At 38.9% G+C, this 22,936-nt stretch overlaps 1 protein-coding gene and 1 long non-coding RNA gene across 2 annotated transcripts in view; one reads left to right on the forward strand and one right to left on the reverse strand.

The window, feature by feature from the left end:
- Positions 1 to 7,752: 7,752 nt before the first annotated feature.
- On the reverse strand, positions 7,753 to 8,126 carry LOC131247346 (uncharacterized). Its single transcript, XR_009171657.1, has 2 exons — positions 8,016 to 8,126; positions 7,753 to 7,927 (listed from the first exon to the last, which is right to left on the reverse strand). It is a non-coding gene; the product is annotated as an uncharacterized LOC131247346 (long non-coding RNA).
- A 10,080-nt stretch (positions 8,127 to 18,206) lies between these two features.
- LOC131246150 (pentatricopeptide repeat-containing protein At4g35850, mitochondrial) overlaps positions 18,207 to 22,936 on the forward strand; it is a 68,592-nt gene continuing 63,862 nt past the window's right edge. Inside the window, exons 1-3 of the mRNA XM_058246054.1 lie at positions 18,207 to 18,353; positions 18,450 to 18,615; positions 18,732 to 18,894. Coding sequence (XP_058102037.1) covers positions 18,329 to 18,353; positions 18,450 to 18,615; positions 18,732 to 18,894 — 354 coding nt within the window. The 5' untranslated portion in view covers positions 18,207 to 18,328. The remainder of the gene's footprint in view (positions 18,354 to 18,449; positions 18,616 to 18,731; positions 18,895 to 22,936) is intronic.

Here is a 22,936-nt window from a genome sequence, read left to right on the forward strand (position 1 = left end):
GCATCGTATGTATGCTTGATATGAGGAGTAACTAGTCATAGCATATGCCTTCGGGCAGATTGTTTATGGGCTTCCTAATAAGCAGAGTTGCCCTTCATGAGCTCTTCGCACTTCACATTTGTATGACATGATTACTATACACCCTAGCGACATCAGGGTTATGACCTCCACAGACACGTCGTGGATGGCAAGATTGAATACCGAAAATATTGTTACTAAGCATCGGGGGGTTATAGATGTCCCTGGGTGAAAATCCCTAAACCCGATGGTACCAGAGGATGACTCCAATGTCGAGACCGAGTGGATATATGAGCGCACGAGGGTCGAATACCAGGAGGCCGCGTCTCTCACTGTGTAGTGGTCGATTGAAAAGGGGTGTGGCCTTACTCGCCCGAGAGTATGGGGCAATACTAGGCTGAGTTTGACCAGCTCGTGAATAGGTCCGCTATCGATGTGCCGGATAGGTATTGGCAAACTATTAGTCAGGCAGATAGTGAGGTTTCTTACTCTCACTTGGACTGTACGGCTAGGAGAGCGGCAGTGCCATTTGGAGTGTACTAAACCACAGTGATTATCCAAAATAAAAATTATACTAATATATGATGAGGATTGGCATGCTTGAACTGCATCTCACTTCACATGGTCTTGACATGGTCGATAGCATTCATATCTTGCATTGCATAGCCTTGGTACGATTGATTGCATTCATGTAATCATCAACATGATTCTGCATTTTTCTGACCTTGTATTCTAAGCACGCTTATATTACGCACACACTTACACCACCCTCTAAGCTTTCTATAAGCTTATGCACGATTAATGCGTACAGGTGATGCCAGGACGCAGCCGTAGCCTTGTCGCAGTTGGAGTGTGCAGCCGAGCTTTTGGAGTTTCTGTTATTATCATTATCTTGTATTTCCCTTCATACGCACTGTAATCAAAGTTTTTTATCATAGTGGATTTTATGATGGTGTTCTTGTGGTTATTGTTCATTGGTTATGCTTATGGTTATGCTTATACTGAATTAAAATCATGCTTGAAATCCTCCTTATAAGATCCTAGGATTGGAACCTGGTGTATAGATGTCAGGAGCCGAGAATGGGGTACTACGGAGGCTGTCGGCGCCGGATTCAGCGATCAAAAATTTTGTAAGCCCGGTTTCCGAGTTTGGGGGGTGACAGTGCTTGATGCATATCTCCTTTTTCAAGCTCAGTAGCTCAGTTTCTTCTGTCCATGCACATTATAATGCAAAAGACATCTTTTAGTACGAAACAAGAAAGGGCATGTCAGAAATGTAACCTTAATAAGACTTTAGTGATGGAAATGTACTGATTTCTAATTTAGTAATGACCTGCAGTAATTACACCTATCAAAATAAGTAAAAGAATTATAGAAATAAGTTCAAATGGAAGATAAAATTCTATTGATAAATGATTTCCAATTTGTTGAACGCAACTTGTTAGATCTTGCTCTATGGTCTACTTTGATCTTGTAGTCCAAATAATCATGTACCATGACATTTCAGAGATAATCGTACCTGGTGAGAAAATACTTGTTAGACTTTTCCATGTTATCTTGAAATGTTCAACACGGGTGCGGCACCAATGTTCCAGTCCAATGTGCTCAACCTGTATGAAGTAAGACACATGCTTCATTGTTCCAGACTTTAGATCTGATGGGTCCCACTGTGGATGAAATATGCTAAAAAAGCCAAAAGATTGGATGGCTATCCTCCAATATGGAAGATTAATGTGGCAGCTCCATCCACGGTAGGTCCCATCAAACCATGATCTAAATCACAGAACCATGGGCCACACTTGGACAGACTATGCCCGACAGGACCCTGTAATTCACCTGTGTTAACTGAGCATACATTATTAAAATCCATCATCATCTATAGATATTCCATGTGGAAGTAAAATTAGATTTGAAACTAGCCAAACAGAACAAAAAGGATCAGGTAAGCCACACTCGCAGTTTAAAGGCATTGTTTGTGTTTAAGATACCCTTGGCGATGTGCTTACATCATAGCTGAATATTGAAGGTTATTTTTCCTTTATGATGATCCAAACTTTGTGGGGCATGGAAAATCCTTCAAGTGGTATCCAAACTACGGAAAATGGAAGGATATTTTACTTCAACATCTTTATTTTTTCTAATAGTGGATCATTGTTAGGCTCATTTCTAATAGTGTGTAGGATCATGTACTTCAACATCTCTATTTTCCATTTTCAACTTAAAAAAAGAAGCTTAACTCCTGTTGACAGTTTGAAAAATGGAAGAAAGGAAGGTGAAAAGGGGTTTCCATCATCGACGAACTCGGCATTTCATATTCATTGCAATGAAAACAACTTACCGAGATCGTCTTAGAATAAAGGATTTTGAAGGGTCAGCTTGCTGGACAGTTTACATGTATCATCGATATTATCGAGTGTTAGTCGATATATCGAGACATATGGTGTCTATAGTATCGAATTACCGTCGATATACTTCGATATGACTTTTCAAATTTCCATACGGAACATAATTCATAAGTCAGAGATATTATCAATGATATCCATATAACATCGATAACTTACATAGATAATATCGACAATACGTCGATAATATCGACTACATATATGATTGTTTTATAAGTACAAATCATCGACATGTCTTCGATGTATCCATATTCATCATCGATATTATCGAGCACCCCTCGATATATCGAGGAAATATGTAATTTTTAGTGTTTGGTTGCTAGACACTTCCAGCCATATCTCGATATTATCTATAATATGCCAATATATTGATCTTTGAAGATCGATATTATCTATACTGTCTCGATTTATCTAGAATATATGCAAATTGAGTTTTACTTACTGGACACTTTGCAGCCATAGTCGATATTATCGAGAGATGATCGATTTATCGAAGCGTGAACTTCGATAATATCTAGATTTTCTCGATATATCGAAAAATATGAAAAATGCAGCAAAGCTTGCTAGACAATTGTCATCCAAATTTGATATAATCGACATATCGTCGATATTATCAATGACTTGCCTCGATATTATCTACGATATGTCGATAATATCGACGGTTGCATCTTTTATTTAGTGTATTGTATGTGCTCGATTCAGTCTCGATATTGAGGTAAACAACCTGTACGTTATGGCATTTCTACAAGTGACATCTGGGGATGTGTTTCGGTGGGAAACCGTACTCAACTGGTTTGTTGTGCTTTGGAAAGCATCCTAGCTTATCTGCTTGGGGCTGCATGCCTCTAAAATGCCAAGAATATCTCCTGATTGCTGAGAAACCAGTTTTGAATGGTCTCTCATGTAAATGCATTCTATCCTTTATCTTCGAAGATGTATAAATGGCCCGTTTCATGTGGTGTCGTTGATTGCGTTAAGTACAGCAGCACCAACTGTTTCATTTGGAGAAAAAAGCGAATGGTTTCAATAAAGATGGCCTTTCAATGAATTTCTAGTTTGGTGCTAGATGTCTTGAAGGGACCAAACATCCAACCTTTTCTGATTCAAATCCTTTTGAATGGAAAATCAGAAAAATATTGGGATACTCCATTATGAACCAACCCTATTGGTCCATCCAAAAATCCATGATCACATCTTTGTTATTTGTGTAGTGAATTGGTTGTAGCATCACCCATGGAGGATTATTTTATATACATTGACGATATCCCATGTCCTAATAAGACTCCTCAGCTCATTTGCCAGTGTTTTTTCTGCCCTTTTCTTAGGATTATACATCATATATTGTAAGAAGAATTTCAATCCTTCTATGAATAAATTCCATCCTTGTTGGGAGTTTTTGAAATTTTATTAGGGTGAGAAGTTAGGGTTCTCCGTCTTCGAATTGGTTGTGTGAATAATAGTATAGTACCTTACTTGCTTTGTATGATCCAATTCACAAAGTTACTAGTTGATTTACCCCGATCAACTTGTTTATGCCCTAGCTAATGTATCCTTGCAAAAACCATAAATATTAGCCTGATCAAAAAACTTTTAGAGCCCCAATAAGTCTCAATTGAGCGGGGCAAGCATGAAATTCAGCAGGGCAAACTGGAAATTAAGCAAGGCAAACTAGGAATTGAGCGGGGCAAACATGAAATTGAGCGGGGCAAACATGAAATTCACCAAGGCAAACTGAAATATGAGCGGGGGAATTTTTTGAGCCTTTTCAAGGATTGCAAATGCAACCAATATGTGAGATTTCACATAACCCTACCGAAGATGGAAAATGGCAAATGTACAATGTATATAATACAATGTATACAACAGGAAATGGTACATGAGTGGGACAACAATGTACAATGTATATAGTATAACATCTCAACAAAATTCCTCCCATGCCCTTAACAAATATCATCTTCAAAGTAGAGACAAGTAATCATATGCTATTGACTTCCTCCAATCGATGGTGAATTTTTGCATGTCTGTTCCTGCTAAGGTGAGACCGCTACACAAAATGTCGATATATTTCATTATGAATATGTCGCAGTCAAATAAATAAGTTTATGGCCTGTCATTTCAGGGGATAGATAGGACGATACTGCAAGTTGTGATAGATTGGCCCTCATCTTCATTAGGGAATGATCACAGTAATTTGAGCTTATGGTAATAATTACACTTTTCCAAAAAAAACTAAAAAAAATCTCAAAAGTCTTCATTGGGGAATGTTCACATGAATTTGAAATCATGATAATAAAAATCCTTTCAAGTTGTGTAGGCTCATCATTGATGTTTAAGCATGCTTATTTTCCTTGGATTTCCTTACTTAGAACTTGTAATATTACAAAGCTCACTTGCATCTAGTCAACTATTAGTGAAAGAGAAAGCATCAAATTCAGCCAACTTAATAACTAATGAATAGCCAACTATTGTTGAAGAGAAACACTAAGTAAATCTCCAATTGAAGATGCTTGCTGTCAATGTCTATGAACTTCATCTCAAAATCAGCAATCTTTTCTTGACCTTCAAAAATGACAAAACCCAGATCAGTGATAAAATTCTGGGGAAAATGCAGAATTTCAATCATCCTTTTTTTGCAAGGCAGTAAAAAAGAGTTTACAAATAAACCAGAATGAATAAAATAGATTACATACAAAATAAAAATATCCAAAATGAACAAAAGAAATTTGCTAAAAGACCCAATTTATCCATCCATTTCTTCTCTTCTTAATAATATAGCAGTCGACATTTTCATTTGTTTCAACATCCCATATAGTGGGCCCATTTCTAGCAATCAAGATTATTGATACAGTGGACCCCACTGTAGAGGACGAAGTAGACTCAACATCATTCACTAGACGCACATCCACCCATGCACATACAATATCAGAAATATCATCCAAAGTTGAAGATATCAGAATGCATCATATAATATAGAGTTTTGCTAAGCACACACCTATAAAAAAAATAATAATTTAAAAAAAAAAAAAAAAAAAAGCTGAGAAGTCACTTCCCTATAAGTAACTTACAATTGAAAATCACTTGCAAGTTGCAACTTAGAAACTTACATGCATCCAAATGACCCCTAAGTAAATAGGACTTCCCAAAGTCCATAAGTTACACACATATCGACTAGTGACAGGAGTCTTCCTATTTTCTGGTTTTAGTAGATTATGTTAATAATATGAGTATTAGTTGGTGTTAAACGTGATATATGCATCTTGGTTTTAAAAGTGAATAAGAAATGTTAGATTTGTTAGTTTCTTCTCCATTGTCTCTATTTTTATCATTGCTACTTTATTGATTGAGATGGTGATTAGTTTAGATCCAAGCACCTACATGGTTACACCTAATATAACAAGTTTCTCTTCCCTTGTTTAGAAGGCCTTCGAATGCCTATGTCTCAGCTACAGCTACATTGGTATAGCCATTCTCCACAAGATCCCATACCTCTATGGATTTAAAGAGAACCTTCGTTTCGATGCTCTAGTGGTCATAGTTATTACCACAAAACCTCAAGAGTTGTAGTAGAATTATCCCATTCATGGCCATGATTCACATTGACACAACACAATTAAATCAATCAAGCAAAAATTGGAGCTCTGATACCAATCATTGTACAAATTGCAAGCAGTTGGATCTAATCACTCCTCAGTTAACAATGTAGCAATGATACAACAATAGTTTCATAAAGATTATCAAACTCTCAACACCTTTGATGGGTTTTCGTTTATATAAGCTATAACTAGAAAAAGCTCCTTCAATTATCAAGATTGTTTTTTCTTTTGATGCAGTTGAGTGGATTCTAGACAACTCAATCTGCATTACTGAAGTGCATACATATTTCTTTGGTGTATGATATCAGTCAGCTGAGAGTACTGATTCCTAAAATCTCTTTTATACCCGACACCCAAAAATCAGAGATTTTGAGCTTTGGAATCAGTGTTGCATTGTTGAAAACATCTTAACCATCAGGTAATGCTTTTTCATTGCTTAAAATGAGTGGGGCAAGCATGAAATTGAGCAGGGCAAGCATGAAATTGAGCGGGGCAAACTAGGAATCGAGCGAGGCAAACATGAAAATGAGCGGGGCAAATTATGAATTGAGCGGGGCAAGCATAAAATTGAGTGGGGCAAACTAGGAATTGAGCGGGGCAAGCATGAAATTGAGCGTGGCAAACATGAAATTGAGCAGGGCAAGCTCGAAATTGAGCGGGGCAAGTATGAAAATGAGGGGGGCAAGTATGAAATTGAGCGGGGCAAGTATGAAATTAAGCAGGGCAAACTAAGAATTGAGTGGGGCAAGCATGAAATTGAGCAAGGCAAACATGAAATTGAGCGAGGCACTCTCGAAATTGAGCGGGGCAAACTAGGAATTGAGTGGGGCAAACATGAAAATGACCAAGGCAAGCTTGAAATTGAGCGGGGCAAGCATGAAAATGAAGGGGCAAACATGAAATTCAAGATATAGAGCAATTGCCAAGCATAGAGTTCCATGTGCATTGAACTTGATCGATGAGCATAGCGAGACAAACTGAAAATACTGTGGGACAAAGTATAAAGTTCATTTCATCATCCACCAAAATTACAAAGTATGTTATACATCAAAACTTGCACTTCCGGCGATTATGCAGAAAATTTTCAAGTCTGTACATTTCAGTCCGAGTTCTTTCTCTAACCACGATAGCCTTGAGAGGGTTGATCGAGGGATGGGTTGATTGCAAAATGGCCGATTAAAACTATATTGGGTTATCTTGCTGGCTGACATAATGATTTCAGGACCAGCAAGATAACTCAATATAGTTTTAATCAGCCCTTTTGCAGTCAACCCATCCCTCGCATAACCCTCCCAAGGCTATCGTGATTAGAGAAGGAACTCGGACTGAAATGCACATACTTGAAAATTTTTCGCACTCCAAGATTACTTTAAACCTCGTACAATATATATTCAACGATGTATATAATACAATGTATATAACATGAAATGGTACATGAGTGGGACAACAATGTAAAATGTATATTCAACAATGAATTTAATACTCCGTATAATACATATTTCCAAAATTCCTCCCATGCACTGGATAAATATCGCCTACAGACTAGAGACAGGCAATCATATGCTATTGACTTCCTCCAATCGGCGGTGAATTTTTGCATGTCTGTTCCCCCAAGGTGAGACCGCTACACAAAATGTCAGTGAATTTCATTACAAATATGCCGCAGTCATAACCATTGTCCTGCTTCGGCGCGGATTCATCAAATTTGACGGTCCAATTCTTTCCTTGAAGCGCAGTGCTGTCTCCAGTTGCATAGAAGAGAATGGGAAGTGCATCAGTCATATTCTTCATCTTCTGCTTGTACTTCGGCATTAGATTTGTGCATAAACTATCCACAACAATGATTTCTCTTACTCTAGGATAGATGACCAACAAAAACCAATGTGAATTTTCATTATTTATGGGCGCATAGACCTATCCATGATTCACAAAATAATATATTAGTCAAAACATGATAGAACACATAACAAGAAGACATGATGTTCTGTGACGAGTGCATTACCCGTTCATAGCACCAAATTGCTTTGGCGTATGGTTTATCTCGCTGCTTGGCAATTGCGTAGGCCATAGTCAGCTGGCCTATTAGCGAGGATCGTTCTAACGCCGATTTGGAGGCCCGGTACGTGATCAAAATTGGCAAACACCCCTCAAGGCTTTGCTATTACAAACATGATCAAAGTTCAATACATGTGAAAAAATAAAATTTTCAAACAGATTAAGGATTGCCGAAATAAACAGTTACCATAAAATACATAGGACAAAACTTGCAATCCTGAAGATATGCTATTGAAAGGTTGTTATGCCTTTTCTCAAGGAACTCGATGTATGTGTCAATAGCCTAATCAATAGGATAGTACAATTTAGTCATAGATTAATATAATAATTAATTATATGTCAATCAATGCATATAGAGAATAAATTAGTAATGCTTACCTTGCTATCAACCCACGCATCCTTCATCCATATTATACTGAACCAATTCCCTACTGCCATGTCCTTATTTGCTTCATACCAGTCCTCTACCTCTTTCACCTCCTACGCAGATAGTATCCTGAAAGGATCCATCTGTAGAGGAAATGGTATCGGAGAAGTAGCAAAAGCTATTACTTGCTCGAGTTCGGGAACCGTCCCAGGGGTTGTATCCGATGCAGATAGGGACAAGTACAAAGAAATCTTATAATATGATGGCTTCGGTATTCTTTTGGTTCTCCTTTCATAAACGGGATGAGAAGTGGATGCATTCAATATATTACCTTTGGCATTACTATAGATTGCACATCCAGATCTCTATATCCAAGTTCTTTATCTTCAATATTATTTACTTCCCCTCTCTTCCTCAACTCCTCACCCTCCTCCTCCATCACAAAACGTTCTCTCTGTGTACGATTACCTTTCTTCTCCTTATTAAACTTCTCCCTCTCATTCGCTAACTTTTCCTTATCCTTAAAAAATAAATCCTTGTCCCTCTTCAATTGTTTTTTCTCTTTCAGCAATGTCTCCCTCTCATTAAACATTGCTTCTTTCCTTCTCATCTCTTCCCTCTCTTTTCTCAATTCGTCCCTCTCCTTCTTCAATTCCCCTCTCTCCTTCTTCAATTCCCCTCTCTCCTTCTTCAACTCTTCCCTCTCAATCCGAAATTCCTCCATAAAAACAACATTCTTCATAATACCCCCCATCGGTCCCTCTCCCTCCACGCCTTTCTCATCGTTATCATCTGACTTGTCATCCTCCTCATGATCAATCTCATTACGCTCCTCATCATCTTCCTAGGTCTCAGTGAGCTATAAAATGTATAGATGGGTATGTAAGAGTAAGGATAACTTTACAATAGCAAAAAAATTATAGTTCATTTTTCATAACATCTCACTTAGAAACTGTCACGCACTGAGCAAACGGCATTCGTTTCCCCATTCCCGTAGCGTTGGTTCCAATTTCATTACTACTGATGTCTGCAAAAGAACAAAGAGTAATGTTAAATAAAAAAGCGTATGCGTCAAGTTAAGCAAAGTAAATGTCGGAGATATACATAAACTTATAGCTTTACTCTCGAAAATAGCATGTATTATGTTGTACCTCCAACCCTTCCAGCCTTGATATTGAATGAAACGTGGAATTTGATGGGGAACATACGAAACAACACTCTTGTAGGGCCGGTAATATCTCTACTACCCATACCTGTTAGAATGAAATTGCACCCGGTTAAAAATCCAAAATTGACTATAGAGGGAAAACATATAGAAATAAAAGGTGTTTTTACTTGTAGAGGAAGGACCCAACCACATAGAGTGTACTAAGGGGAATTTGATGCGGCAACGGCAGATTCGATTCCTTGTGACATTATATAATATCCCAAACTACCTTAGGGATACCTATAGAAATTATCTAGCGAGTCCACCAGGTGAATATAATCCATGTTGCACATGGTTTTAGTTCGGTTCCCCTAAAAAAGTACTCAACAACTAGAAGTAAGGCAACCTTCACGACGTCCTCATGCTTATTGGTGTCAACTAATCTCTCAAACACGTCCATTAAGTGCTTCTTTAATACTGGATATTTTTGAAGTATTTATCTCTTAATGTACTCGTAGTGCAACAATTCTTCGGTACAATAAGATCTCCAGTCTTAAGACCAGTAATGAGGGCGAAGTCCATCTCGGTAAACTGCAATCGCCTCCCCCTGATCTCAAATACTAGATCACATTTGTATCTTACAAAAATAAGGTGAAATAGAGCCCCTATAAATCTAAAGGATGTAACATCCAATAGAAACAAGAAAGGGGATTGCCTAAACAAATTTAGCCCACTATCGTGCTTCTCCACTCCACCCTTCACCTTGTCAAACCACCATGTCAGTATACACCTAGATATTGGGTTGGGGATTACGGCAGAATATTCGTCACCTGCAGAGATGAATTGAAAAACATATCAAACATAAAATTCACAAGATAAACATAGTGGACAAAATCAAACATAATTGAAAACAATGTAGCATTTCATTAATTTGAACAAGCTTCATATGAAATAGAGATAGAGGTTGAGTGGGGAAATACTGAAAATTGTGCGAGACAAACTATCAACATAAGTGCGACAAACTATACTTTGATCGGGGCAAACTACAAATTGAGCGGGGCAAACTGAATATTGAGCAGGGCAAGCTAGATATTCAATGGGGGCAAACTACCAAAAATTCAATGCGTAATCTTAGCATTCAATGTGTATTCCTAATTAATTTCATTTTTCAATTATTCAACCATTGTATTTTACCAAGTTCAACGTTAGCAAGATTAGTGAATATTTATATGTTTCAATGCAACAAGAAGATGTTATTTGTAACTAGTTTTGTTGGTTGGTTAATTGGTCACATTTTCTTCATGAAATGGGTTGGATTCGTATTATTTTGGATACGGCAAAATAATTCTATTAGATGTAATGTACTTATTCGATTTAATAAGTACCTTGTGTCAGAATTGAGAAAGTCTATCCCTCGAATCTTTAGTATTCTTTTATTTATCACTCTTGTCTACTATTTAGGCAGAATATCATCACCTATTGTCAATAAGAATCTGAAACAAACCTCAGAAATGGAAGAAATGGGGAAAAGTGTGGAAGAAACAGACGTAGAAATAGAAACAACTTCCAAAACAATGGTGTAATGCCCTGAAAATCGGGGGTCGAGTAAAAGTCTAACTCCCGAGTTCCAACGCATCACTTATGGAACATATTTAATGATGATTAAATGTTGTCTGTGTTAGTGCATTAATCATGAGTGGGATTATACCAAAACAGTAATTCATACTCCAGATCAATTCATATAACGCAAGCGAAAGACTGGAAAATGTATATAAACATGTATGAACCAAAAGATCACGGTCGATTTCTAGAGTATGAATACATCACTGAGTCATCATATACATGTAATAGATCAAAATAGTTCAACTACAAAAATAAACCCTATAGCCCCGTCGATCCGGATGGCCTAAGCGAAACCCCCGGAGAACTGCATATATGAGAACTCATCCTGATCATCATAGTAATCAGGCTCCGCCTCCTGAGTTGCATCATCATCTACAACTAAGACAGAGTCTGGTGAGTGTTCAGAACACCGTCCTATAATGTGGGAGTGAGTGATCAACTCAGTGGAACAATAAAGCAAAGGTTAACATGTTATCAATTCAGTCAAGCAGTAATGATAACACAATACAAGCAAACATCCCTAAGTACTGTGATTAATGCAAGAATGATATGAATAATGATGCATGCTCTCGCCTGCACTCCCTCAGCGACTTCATCTTACGATCGCGCATGAAACATGCCACAGTGCTTGACCTGCTACGCCAAACATATACGTAATGCGGTGCATGAGCATGATTACCAAGTTCTTATTAATCCTTTTCATACAGCAGGATTGGGAAGCTAAGCTACCTCCCTTATATCAATTCTCAAACAATGATCCATTCTAGGGTCGTCAATCCTAGTAAATCTCATACAATGTTACGGTTCTAGGTCGCTGCAAAGGGCTCGTCACCTTATCAGTACAGGCCCAGTATACTCCTGTTGCTACGTAAGGGCTCGTCGCCTCTACGCAATCTTAGTGTAAGCTCGAGGTCACTACAAAGGGCTCGTCACCTTATCAGTGTAGGCCGACAGCTCGAATACAGTGTCCCATACCACCGTATTCGACTCACGAGTCTAGTTTGCTCACTGGTCACTACGGGGAGGCTCGTCACCCCAGCGTAGGCTGACAGCTCGACCATGGAGTCCCATACCTCCATGCCCAGCTCATGAGTCTTAGCGGATCGAGGTACCAAGGTATAAAAGGGTTTTCATGGGTGAGTTTGGTACCTTAAATTCAAGCAGTAGCGTCCATACATGGTGAACATACAATAGGGCCAATCGGGTTACTTGACGAGCTCGATTAGTACAAGCGCACGTTGAGTTAATCGACATGAAGTGCGTAAGCACTCCGTGTGGCCTAACCATTGCCGACATCCTAAGTATGGCTCGGATTTATCGATCACGTCTTATATGGCGAGACAACCTCAGCCACTATATCAGGACCTGTTACCGATTGCCTGGACTATTTCATAGTCCCAAAAACATTCAATTATAACAGGTAATCATACAAGCTAATCAGAACAGTAATGGATCAACAATTCCGATCATGCTAGCATATGAGCATTTGATGGATTTCAACTTAAACATGAATTCACACATAAACAGTGTCTAAGTTAAGCAGACAAAGAATGTAAGTTGCATGGAGGAAATCATACACATCGTTAAGGTAGTTGAGAATCTCTTCTCAACGCCCATATAAAGTACAATACATTACACACTTGCTCATTCAGACATTTCTACAAACACTTAGACTACATATTCCAACATACATGACGTATGTTGGTGATAACACATATTAGGACAATCCTTTCGCCAAGGAGTTGTTACACATACAACTAGCACAAACACATGACAATTAATCATGGCAAACACATGTTCATATTTCTTACGTATACGATACCTTCTACATATACATGGAATACACTAATCTCAATATAGTTCATATATATCAGAAACGCAATACAAACATCGCATTTAGCATGTGAAATTGCACCCATATCAATAATAAACCATTCACCGACATTGAAAGCCTTCAAAACCATAACCTATACATTTATAGTCCACACCTTTCGCCGGTAGACTTGTAATGAACTCAGTTTAAAGCTAAGTCTTTGTCTACGGCAGATTTGACAACCTATAGGATAAATTAGGTTAGCTATTTGATAACCTACACTATCAGAAATCCTAAAACGGATTAGGGTTAGGTTTTCTTACCCAAGTACGTTATCGGAAACACCGGATTAGTGATGTAGATACAGTAGCTAAGGCCAAGGAGTAATGAGATCGAATCCCAGGAAGATCTTCCAACTCTCACTCTTACTTTTCTCTTTTCCTTTCTCTTTTCTCTTCTCTCTCTCCTAGGGTTTCTCAAATTCGTATGGGATATGAGAGAGGGGGTTTAAGGTCCTTATATAGGCCCAGGTTTGATGGAAATGGCCCCAGGGCCAAGGTATACTTAGGTTATATTCAAATATGGGCCGTTCCGGTCCAACGGAGCACTTCTGGTGGCCCCTTTTCCACGTGCGGTCGGACTTAAGCTCCCTGACCATAGATCTAGGTCAAGTTGAGTTTTTGTACCAATCAGATTTACAGATCAGCCGTGGCGGACCAATTTCAGTTCAGCGATCACGGTCACTCGATCAGGGCCACAAGTACATCGACATGTGTGAGACATTTCTCCTGATCCGAAGGTGTATTTGGGTCAGATTCTGACGGTCTAAATCCTTATATTTGGCCCGCAAGCGACACGACTCAGATTACTTAAATTCGAATTTTATTCTTAAATATTTTCACGTTACTCACCCTCTTCGCTCCGGGCTCAAGTTGTGCATTTTTAGACACAGTTAGGACTTGATTTCCAAGGAGGTTGTCAAGTCCAGTAATGCGGTCATATCCGTATAGTTTCAGGGTAATCGGACTTTCGACGTGCGGTCCAGGTCCAATACGGAGTTTCAATGTGCTCCCGAGAGCAACTGGGTTTTGAGATGGATTCTAAATTTCAGGGTAATGTAGCGTCAATGATTCTACACGTTTTGGGTTTTGTAGATCATATTTAAAGTGATTAGTGTTAATTTCACAAGTACTCTAGTTTAGCACTTGCTAACATTAACCTAATTTTTAAAGGTTTTAGTCCTGGGTGATTTCTGTCTGAGGTGGCACTCTAGTCCCTGTACGGATTTTTCCGAGACGTTACAAATGGGGACTAAACAGGAACAAGAGACATCCACAAAAGAAGACCCTTCCCTTTGTTCGGAAGAAAGTAAAGATCCAGACAAACTATAAGGAATTAAGGGTTTCAAGAAAATTGGAAGTTAGAAATACTTAAAGAGGGTAGAGACCTCTTCTGGATTGAAAAACCTCTTGTGACTCTTCTTTTCAACTATAAACGATGGAATTGTCCATTGCGATATATAAAAAATGATCGCTTTGAGAAAACATTGAGCGGGGCAAACTAGAAAATTTATCGAGGGAAACATGAAATTTAACAGGGGAAACATGCAATTCAGCATGGAAAACATGAAATTCAGTAGGAAAACATGAAATTGAGCAGGGCAAACTTGAATTTCAGCGGGGGAAACATGAAATTGAGCAGGGCAAACTAGAAATTCAATGGGGCAAACTAGAAGTCAGCGGGGCAAACTAGAAAATCAGTGGGGGAAGCTAGAAAATTAGCGGGGCAAACTGAAAAATCAGCGGGGCAAACATGAAATTGAGTGGGGGAAACTAAAAAATCAGCAAGGCAAACTAGAAAATCAGCGGGGCAAACATGAAATTGAGTGGGGCAAACTAGAAAATCAGCGGGGCAAATTAGGAAATCAGCGAGCCAAACATAAAATTGAGCAGGGGAAACATGAAATTCAGCGGGGCAAACTAGAAAATCAATGAGGCAAACTTAATAGATAATTTCATTGCTTGAGCCCAAAAATCTAAACGTATCCAATGTTCAAATGGACCACACCACATGAAAATTTTGAATTGAACTTCTAATGTTGATCATTTCTTAGGGGCCACAGAAGCTTTGGATCAAGCTTATAATTATGTTTTCTATTAATCCATGTCTATATGAACTTATGAATAGGTTTGATAACAAACAAACATCACTGTTGGGCCCATTATGGTTTCAACGGTGAAAATCATTATGCCCACTGCTTCTCGTGGTATGATCCACTTGATCTTTTGATATGCTTCAATTTGGGGCTAAAGCGCTAAAATTAGATGGAAGAACAGATGGACGGCGTGGATATACTACATACATTTAGTGTAGGCCCATCTGAGTTTACTTAGTACAATGGGAGCGTACTGACTAACTCAGTATACAATCCGATTACGCTTGTTATGCCCCATAATGATGTTTTATTTGTAATACATCATGTTCATTAGATTATGCAATACCCCTCCGTTTCATCGGATTATGTATACACCAAAACCCCATATGTGGGAGGGAACGTAGACATTGAGGGAGGGAACCTAGACATTGAACGGGGCAAACATGAAATTCAACGGGGCAAACATGAAATTCAACGGGGGAAACATTAAATTCAGCGGAGAAAACATGAAATTGATTGGGGCAAACTTGATTTTCAGCGGGGGAAACATGAAATTTAGCAGGGCAAATCATGAAATTCAACAGGGAAAACATGAAATTCAGCAGGAAAAATTGCAAAATGAGCGGGGCAAACATGAAATTCAGCGGGGGAAACATGAAATTCAGCAGGGCAAACTAGGAATTTAGCAGGGCAAACTAAAAAATTAGCGGGACAAACTAGAAAATCAGTGGGGCAAACATAAAATTGAGTAGGGCAAACTAGAAAATCAACGGGGCAAACATAAAATGGGGGAAACATGAAATCAGTGGGTGCAAACTAGAAAATCATTATGCCCATTGTTTCCTGTGGTATGATCCACTTGATATTTTGATATGCTTCAATTTGGGGCTCAACTCCTTAAATTAGATGGAAAAACGGATGGATGGCGTGGATATACTACATACATTCAATGTGGGCCCATCTGAGTTTACTTAGTACAATGGGAGCGTAATGACTAACTCAGTACGCAATCCGATTATGCTTGCTACGCCTCACAATGATGTTTTATTTGTAATACATCATATTCATCGGATTATGTAATACCCCTCCATTTTCATCAGATTATGTATACACCAAAACCCCATATGTGGGAGGGAACCTAGACATTAAACGGGGCAAACATAAAATTGAACGGGGCAAATATGAAATTCAGCGGGGGAAACATTAAATTCAGCGGAGAAAACATGAAATTGATCGGGGCAAACTTGATTTTCAGCGAGGGAAACATAAAATTCAGCAGGGCAAATTATGAAATTCAACAGGGGAAACATGAAATTCAGCAGGAAAAACTGTAAATTGAGCGAGGCAAACATGAAATTCAGCGGGGGAAACAGAAAATTTAGCGAGAAAAACTGAAAAATGAGTGGGGCAAATAAGAAATTTAGCGGGGGAAGCATGAAATTTAGCGGGGCAAACTAGGAATTCAGCGGGGCAAACTAGAAAATCAGCAGGACAAACTAGAAAATCAGCGGGGCAAACATGAAATTGAGTGGAGCAAACTAGAAAATTAGCGGGGCAAACATGATATTGAGCAGGGGAAACATGAAATCAGCAGGGCAAACTAGAAAATCATTATGCCCACTATTTCCCGTGGTATGATCCACTTGATATTTTGATATGCTTCAATTTGGGGCTCAACCCCTTAAATTAGATGGAAAAACGGATGGACGGTGTGGATATACTACAGGAAACAGATTGGCTACTCCCCCTGTCACCAGCCAATGGCTGGTGTTCGGTGCTCTATGGGCCCCATCATGATGTTTGTGTTTCATCCATGCCGTCCATCTATTTTTATAGATCATTTTATGATATTATACAAAAAAATGAGGTATATCCTGATCTCAATTGGACCACATTACAGGAAACAATGTTTAATGAACATCGACCATTAAAAACTTTTTGGGGGCCATAAAAGTATTGGATCAAGATGATCTTTGTTTTTAGCCTTCATCTGGGTCTTTATGACCTAATAAATAGATTGGATTTCAGATAAACAGTACAGTGGGCCTCAGGAGGATTTAAATGATGGATATCCAATCACTACTGTTTTCCTGTAGTGTGGTACATCTAAGGTTTATATCCCTCTTATTTTTAGGATAAAGCCCTAAAATGATCTTTAAAAATGGATGAACGGAATGGATGAAACACATACATCATGGTGGGGCCCACAGAGCACCGACCACCAGCCCCAGGGATGGTCGCAGAGGGAGTAGCCAATCCGTTTCCGCGGTGTATATGTCGTAGTTGGGATATGAATCAGGACCGTCCGTACGGTGGCCCCTGGTGCGGATGGTATGTATGCTTCAGAAGAAGACAAAATGCTAATAAGGGGGGTCCACAAAATGGGTTTTTTTGGTTTTTCTACCGGAAACGGAGTGAGGAAAGGGGTGAAAGCAATGGCAGTGAAAGCAGCAATGGAAAGGGAGAGGAAAAGCAAACAGTGGAAAGGGAGAGGAAAAGCCACGGTAGTGAAAAGGAGGGGTATGGTCTTGGCACGTGCAGGTCTAAGTTGGCAAAGTAAGTTTGTATTGCTTCCTAAAACCGCTGGATAAAAGGTGGGGCCCACATTCTTAAATTTCTCTTTTTCATTGGAGAAAACTTTGATACTCTGGTAGAGGTGATGGATGATCCACGGGCACTTAGAAATTTCTTAGAAACTGCACACATTGCGGAAAATGTCAAAAGTAAACCATCCAAATTATAGCACCTAGTGTACATGTATAAATGAACAACAAGTTAAGCTTATTTGATTATTTGAATCTCAGATTGGTGGACAATTATTACACGGTTAAAACTAAAAAATCCAACGGTGCTATTTACACAAACAAATGTCCACGAATCAGAGGTCAAGAATTTTCAATCAATCTGATCATGGGGTCGTGACTCGGCGACGGTAGGCTGCACAATCTAGTCGGTTTATTTGAGTTAATATTGCATTTTAACAAAATCTAATTACCTGCCCGCGTATCAAGCGTCATACGCAGCGAGAGTATCATTTAACCCCCTCTTTACATTGAGTTACCAGCACTGCAGCAGCCGTCGCTTGAGGAGGGCGAACCAAATGAAAGATTCTTGCAATAGCTGAAACACCATCGTCGTCATCACCATCAGTAACCATGAAGCTGATACAAAGCATTTCTGGTATTTCTCAATCTCCATTTCTATCTAATCTTGGAAGAAACGACCCAACCACCATCATCTTTTCATCTGATCTCTCAATTTTCTATTCCTTTTCAGGCCAGTGCCGTTCTTTTTCTCGCTTGATGCTGCGGCCCATTTCCCTCTCCGCATCATACTCATCAGCGGCATCTGCTTCGTCGTCAGACGTATATGCTAGGAGGAACTACGCCAATAACGTCTCCGAATACAACACCGTTCTTGGTTCTCTAATCGCTCAGCGAAGGCAAGCTCTTTTTTTTTTTTTGAAAATTTTAATTTTTTAATCTTTTGGATCTTTGGCATTTTTGTATGTTTGTGTTGCTGAAGGGGGGTTGGTTGATTTTGGAATGGGTTTACTAGGCATTTCCTTCTGAGGGACGTGTATGATGACATGCTGCTTGATGGAGTTCAGCCGATAAGAGACACTTTCCATTCTCTGATTATCGGGTCGATGAAAGGAAGCCGCCTCCAAGATGCATTCTTTTTCAGAGAAGAGATGAAAGCTATGGGACTTGTCCCTGATGTAAGTCTGAAATTTCATTCTGTAATTGCGGCCCTTATTTACACCCGCTCTTTTTATTTTATTTTTTTATTTTTACCGGCAATGATACAGTTGAATATAAGGCGAGTTTAAAATACGATTTTATGAGGTTGTTTACAAGTTTAAAAAGAAAGTTCATCATTCAAGCAGGGTGGGTGTATATGTTTATATCCTTTGTAGTTGTGAAGTTTTGTATGATGCTTGATGGTAAGAAACATCTGGTTTTCATTCTCCCGGGCATTGGTATGGGTGGTGCCCACCTTTCAATTATCTAAGTCATTCACTTGGTGTGCCCATCATGAGATGTGCTATGCCCCAAAATCGTTCTTATCAGATGATCCTTGCCAATCCTATTGCTGGCTTGCAGACGGACAATTGAGTCTGGTGGTCCTCATTTATTGGGTGGTTGAGATCATCAGATGGGGGATTTCTATGGTGTCTCCCTTATATGATGGGGCCACCTGTGAACGCTGTATCGTGGGGATTGTGCTCATGGGGGCCTTTTTCAGACTTTTGCTACTGTGATTATGCGGTTTAACTCGGGGTAGGAAATATTTGATCTAGAGTTGCCAATATCCAATAGACTCAGATTTTCACGGTCATCTTGACCCTGCATAATCTTTAGAAACCATAGAATCTAGGGATTCCCTGTTTTATAATGACTCCTGATATGTAAGTTGATATTATGAGTAAGGGACATTGGTGACAGAGAAGGAGGATTTTAGGCATCTTCTTTGCCTACATGCGAGTCCGGTCTCTACTTCGTGAGATTCAATGGATTTCAAGGGATTTGGTTAGTCTCGCATTAAACAATGTAATGGATGGATGATATGAACTGCAGTAGTGCAATGTCCAACTCTGGAGTGGGAATGAGGGATTGAAAAATATGTGATCCACCAGGACCCATTTACATGAGAGGGATAGTAAAAAAAATGTAAAATATCTCAGTCGATCTAAGTTTTTGATGTGGCAGGATCCGGAGAACTGATAAGCCCCAAAGCATACACTCAAAATGATTAAAAAGTGGGGAGGCTGTAATGATGCAATATGAGGAAATGAAAATGATGCAATGGGTGCAATGTCTAACTCAAAGTGAGAGTGTGGATTGAAATGCAGGCGATCCATCATGATTCGTTTACTTGAGAGAGATGGTAAAGAAAGGGAAAAATACCCTAGTTGTTTTGAATTCTTGCTGTGGCAGGATCCGAAGAATCGACAAGCCCCAGAGCATACACTTGGATAGACTAGAGAAGCAGGGGGTGTTAAGAGGAGATATGATGATGCAAGTGCTAAATGCAAGAATGATGAGGATGAATGCAGTAGATCAATGATCCAGATAATCCAACATAAGGGCTATGGGTGAGTGAATTGTTGCAAGGATTGAATGAGGGAAGTGGATCGGCCTTTTGATGGTTGAGATGGCTAAGGCTTAGGTGTAGTTAGACTAGCCTAAATTTGGGATGACCTCTCCCTTAAGGATAGGTGTTGATGATGGGTGTGGATGTATTGAAATGAAGAGTGTAGGGGTATTTATAGTTGAAGTGAGTGATCTTTTAGTGATATAGGTAAAGTTTAGGGGGGTAAAAGAGGTCTTGGAGGGCTGTGATTGGCTGAGAGAATGAGTGCCACGTGGCATTCTCCCATTAGCTACAGGGGTTGGTATGGGGTGTAAAAAGAGAAAACTCCAAGGGTAAGTTGGTCATTCGAGCTTAGGCGCAACACTCGAGGTGGAAGGTAGAATTCTCTCTGCTCCACCTCAGCACACCTTGGGTTGTGGAATCATCCACGTGGTAGGTGACTCATCATGAGCCGCACCTCATGATTTGCACCCGATTTCTACAAGGAGTTCTTGTAGATCTTGGGTACCTCATTGACTTCCTGTTTTCAGGCTTACTTTGGGTTTAAGGTTGTATGGGCTTGGATTTGTTTTTGTTTTTGTTTTTTTTGACATTTTTTGTTTTTGGTTTTTTGTTTTTTTTTTGTTTTTGTTTTTTTGTTTTTTGTTTTTTTTTGTTTTTTAGTTTTTTTTTGGATGAGTTTGGACATACATAGATCAACCGCATTAACCTGGGTGGGGTGTCTACACCACCATATCCCCTACATGTATTGTTTCTTGAACCAAAAACATTGTATATCGGCCTATTCACAAGAAATCATCGCCTTGTTCTCGGTCTTTTGAATCAAGGAAACATTTATTATGTATTGTCTCTCATCTATAACACCTTTTTCCACAAAAGGACTTTTTAAAAGAAATCGTCGTTTTTTTAACAAAGAATAACCATTACATAATGTGCAACTGTTGGGTTATTACTGTATAATCTATATATTACCTGGGTATGTGTGGGTCTAGGTTTTGAGCTCATGCGACCAGATCTCAAGACATGGGCTTGAACTATACATTTAATATTTTATTGTTTTTGTTACTAAGAGTCTAAAATATTGTTAAATAATTTAATTAATTTTTGTAGTCTTATTTTACAAAATTTAATTCTTACTTAATATACAACACCTGGGTGGATTGACCCATTCCGTTACAAACCTTACCCATACCCATGTCATGTCATATTGTAAGGATTTGGGTAACATTGGTTACTGCAAATTGCCATTGTATTCACCACTATAATTCTTTTTTTTAAAACCCTTCTCATGATGATGAAGTTTGATGCTTATCAGAAACCTTTTGAAGTATCCATTAGATCTTCTAGGCGAGGAAATTGGCATCTTGGTTGAGTTGATGGGTATTCTCGAAGAGGCCTGCACTAACGTTCAAATGCTTGATGTTAGAGTGTGATAGATAATGCGATTTGGGGTTTCTCTTTAAGTCCTATTCTTGATTATCTTGGATTTGGATGAGGTCTTTTCGTTTGCAAAGGCTGATGGAATTCAATCTCTCCTGGGTGGAAGCCTTTATATGGAAAATGACGGTGAATTGAATCTTTATACTAGACAACCTTCATAAATGTATCATTGCTTTTCTGAACATCTGTATTATGTTTAGGGATGAGGAAGAATCAACAAACGACTTTTTTTCATTGTAATGTGGCAAGAAGCTTTTGATGCCATTTAATTTCTCTTCAACATCCAATGGGTTCAATGAAAGTCGCGGGGTGATGATTGTTGGCTAGGAAGCTAGATTCTTTCGCTCGTATGGGAGAATCTTATGGCTGCCCTTTTCCATTGTGAGGGAGAATCTTATAGTGGATGATTGCTTTGCCATTATTTGTAGATACTCGAAGGAGAGAAATTGAATTATCTTAAAGAATATTGTGAATTGTTGTGAGAGTTTATAAGAGTCCATTTTTTCCTCTGTCAAGGGGCTAAAGTCTTAAAAGAGTTTTGAGATGCCTCTGATTATATTGGTAGGGATTGGAAGGAGACGATTCTTTAAGTAGTGAACTGAAACCTATGATGGAGTTTCAGACTCAAACTCCCTAAAAACATGACTTACTATAAATAGAAAACTTACTATTTATAGACGGGCATGATTCCTACTAGACTTCATGGTTTTCGGCCAAAAATAGTAGGTGTCCAATTTGGCCTAACCACATTATTCTTTTAATTTTTTTAAGCCCTTTACATGTTGGGCATGACTCCTAAAAATCAAAGGATCAGAAGTTATGATCGAATTAAAACTTACTATTTATAGTAAAAATGGAAATAAAATGGATTTTCGACCGTCGATCTGATGGAATCTCGCAAATCTGGCGTGGGCAACCCGACGTAGCGGGTTGGTTGGCTAAAGTAGCTTCTCCTACCCTAAAATCATATATGATATGTTGAAAAACTCATTTCAGTTTGCGAGATACTATTGTTTTAAGGTTCTGACGGTCCTGATCACCTCCGCCTCTGATCGGGCTTTCTCTGATCCATCTTAGCCATGAAAGTGTTCGCGACCCACTCTACATCAGTCCCCTCGACTTCAAAAGAACTCGTCCTAGAGTTCTCGTCCCCCTTAAGTTCATGATACTCGGTCAGGTTCGCAACATTGGAAGTGCGTGAGATTTCCATGTCATCCAGAACAACA

The sequence above is a fragment of the Magnolia sinica genome, chromosome 5, assembly GCF_029962835.1.
Source record: "Magnolia sinica isolate HGM2019 chromosome 5, MsV1, whole genome shotgun sequence".
NCBI classification, from domain to species: Eukaryota; Viridiplantae; Streptophyta; class Magnoliopsida; order Magnoliales; family Magnoliaceae; genus Magnolia; species Magnolia sinica.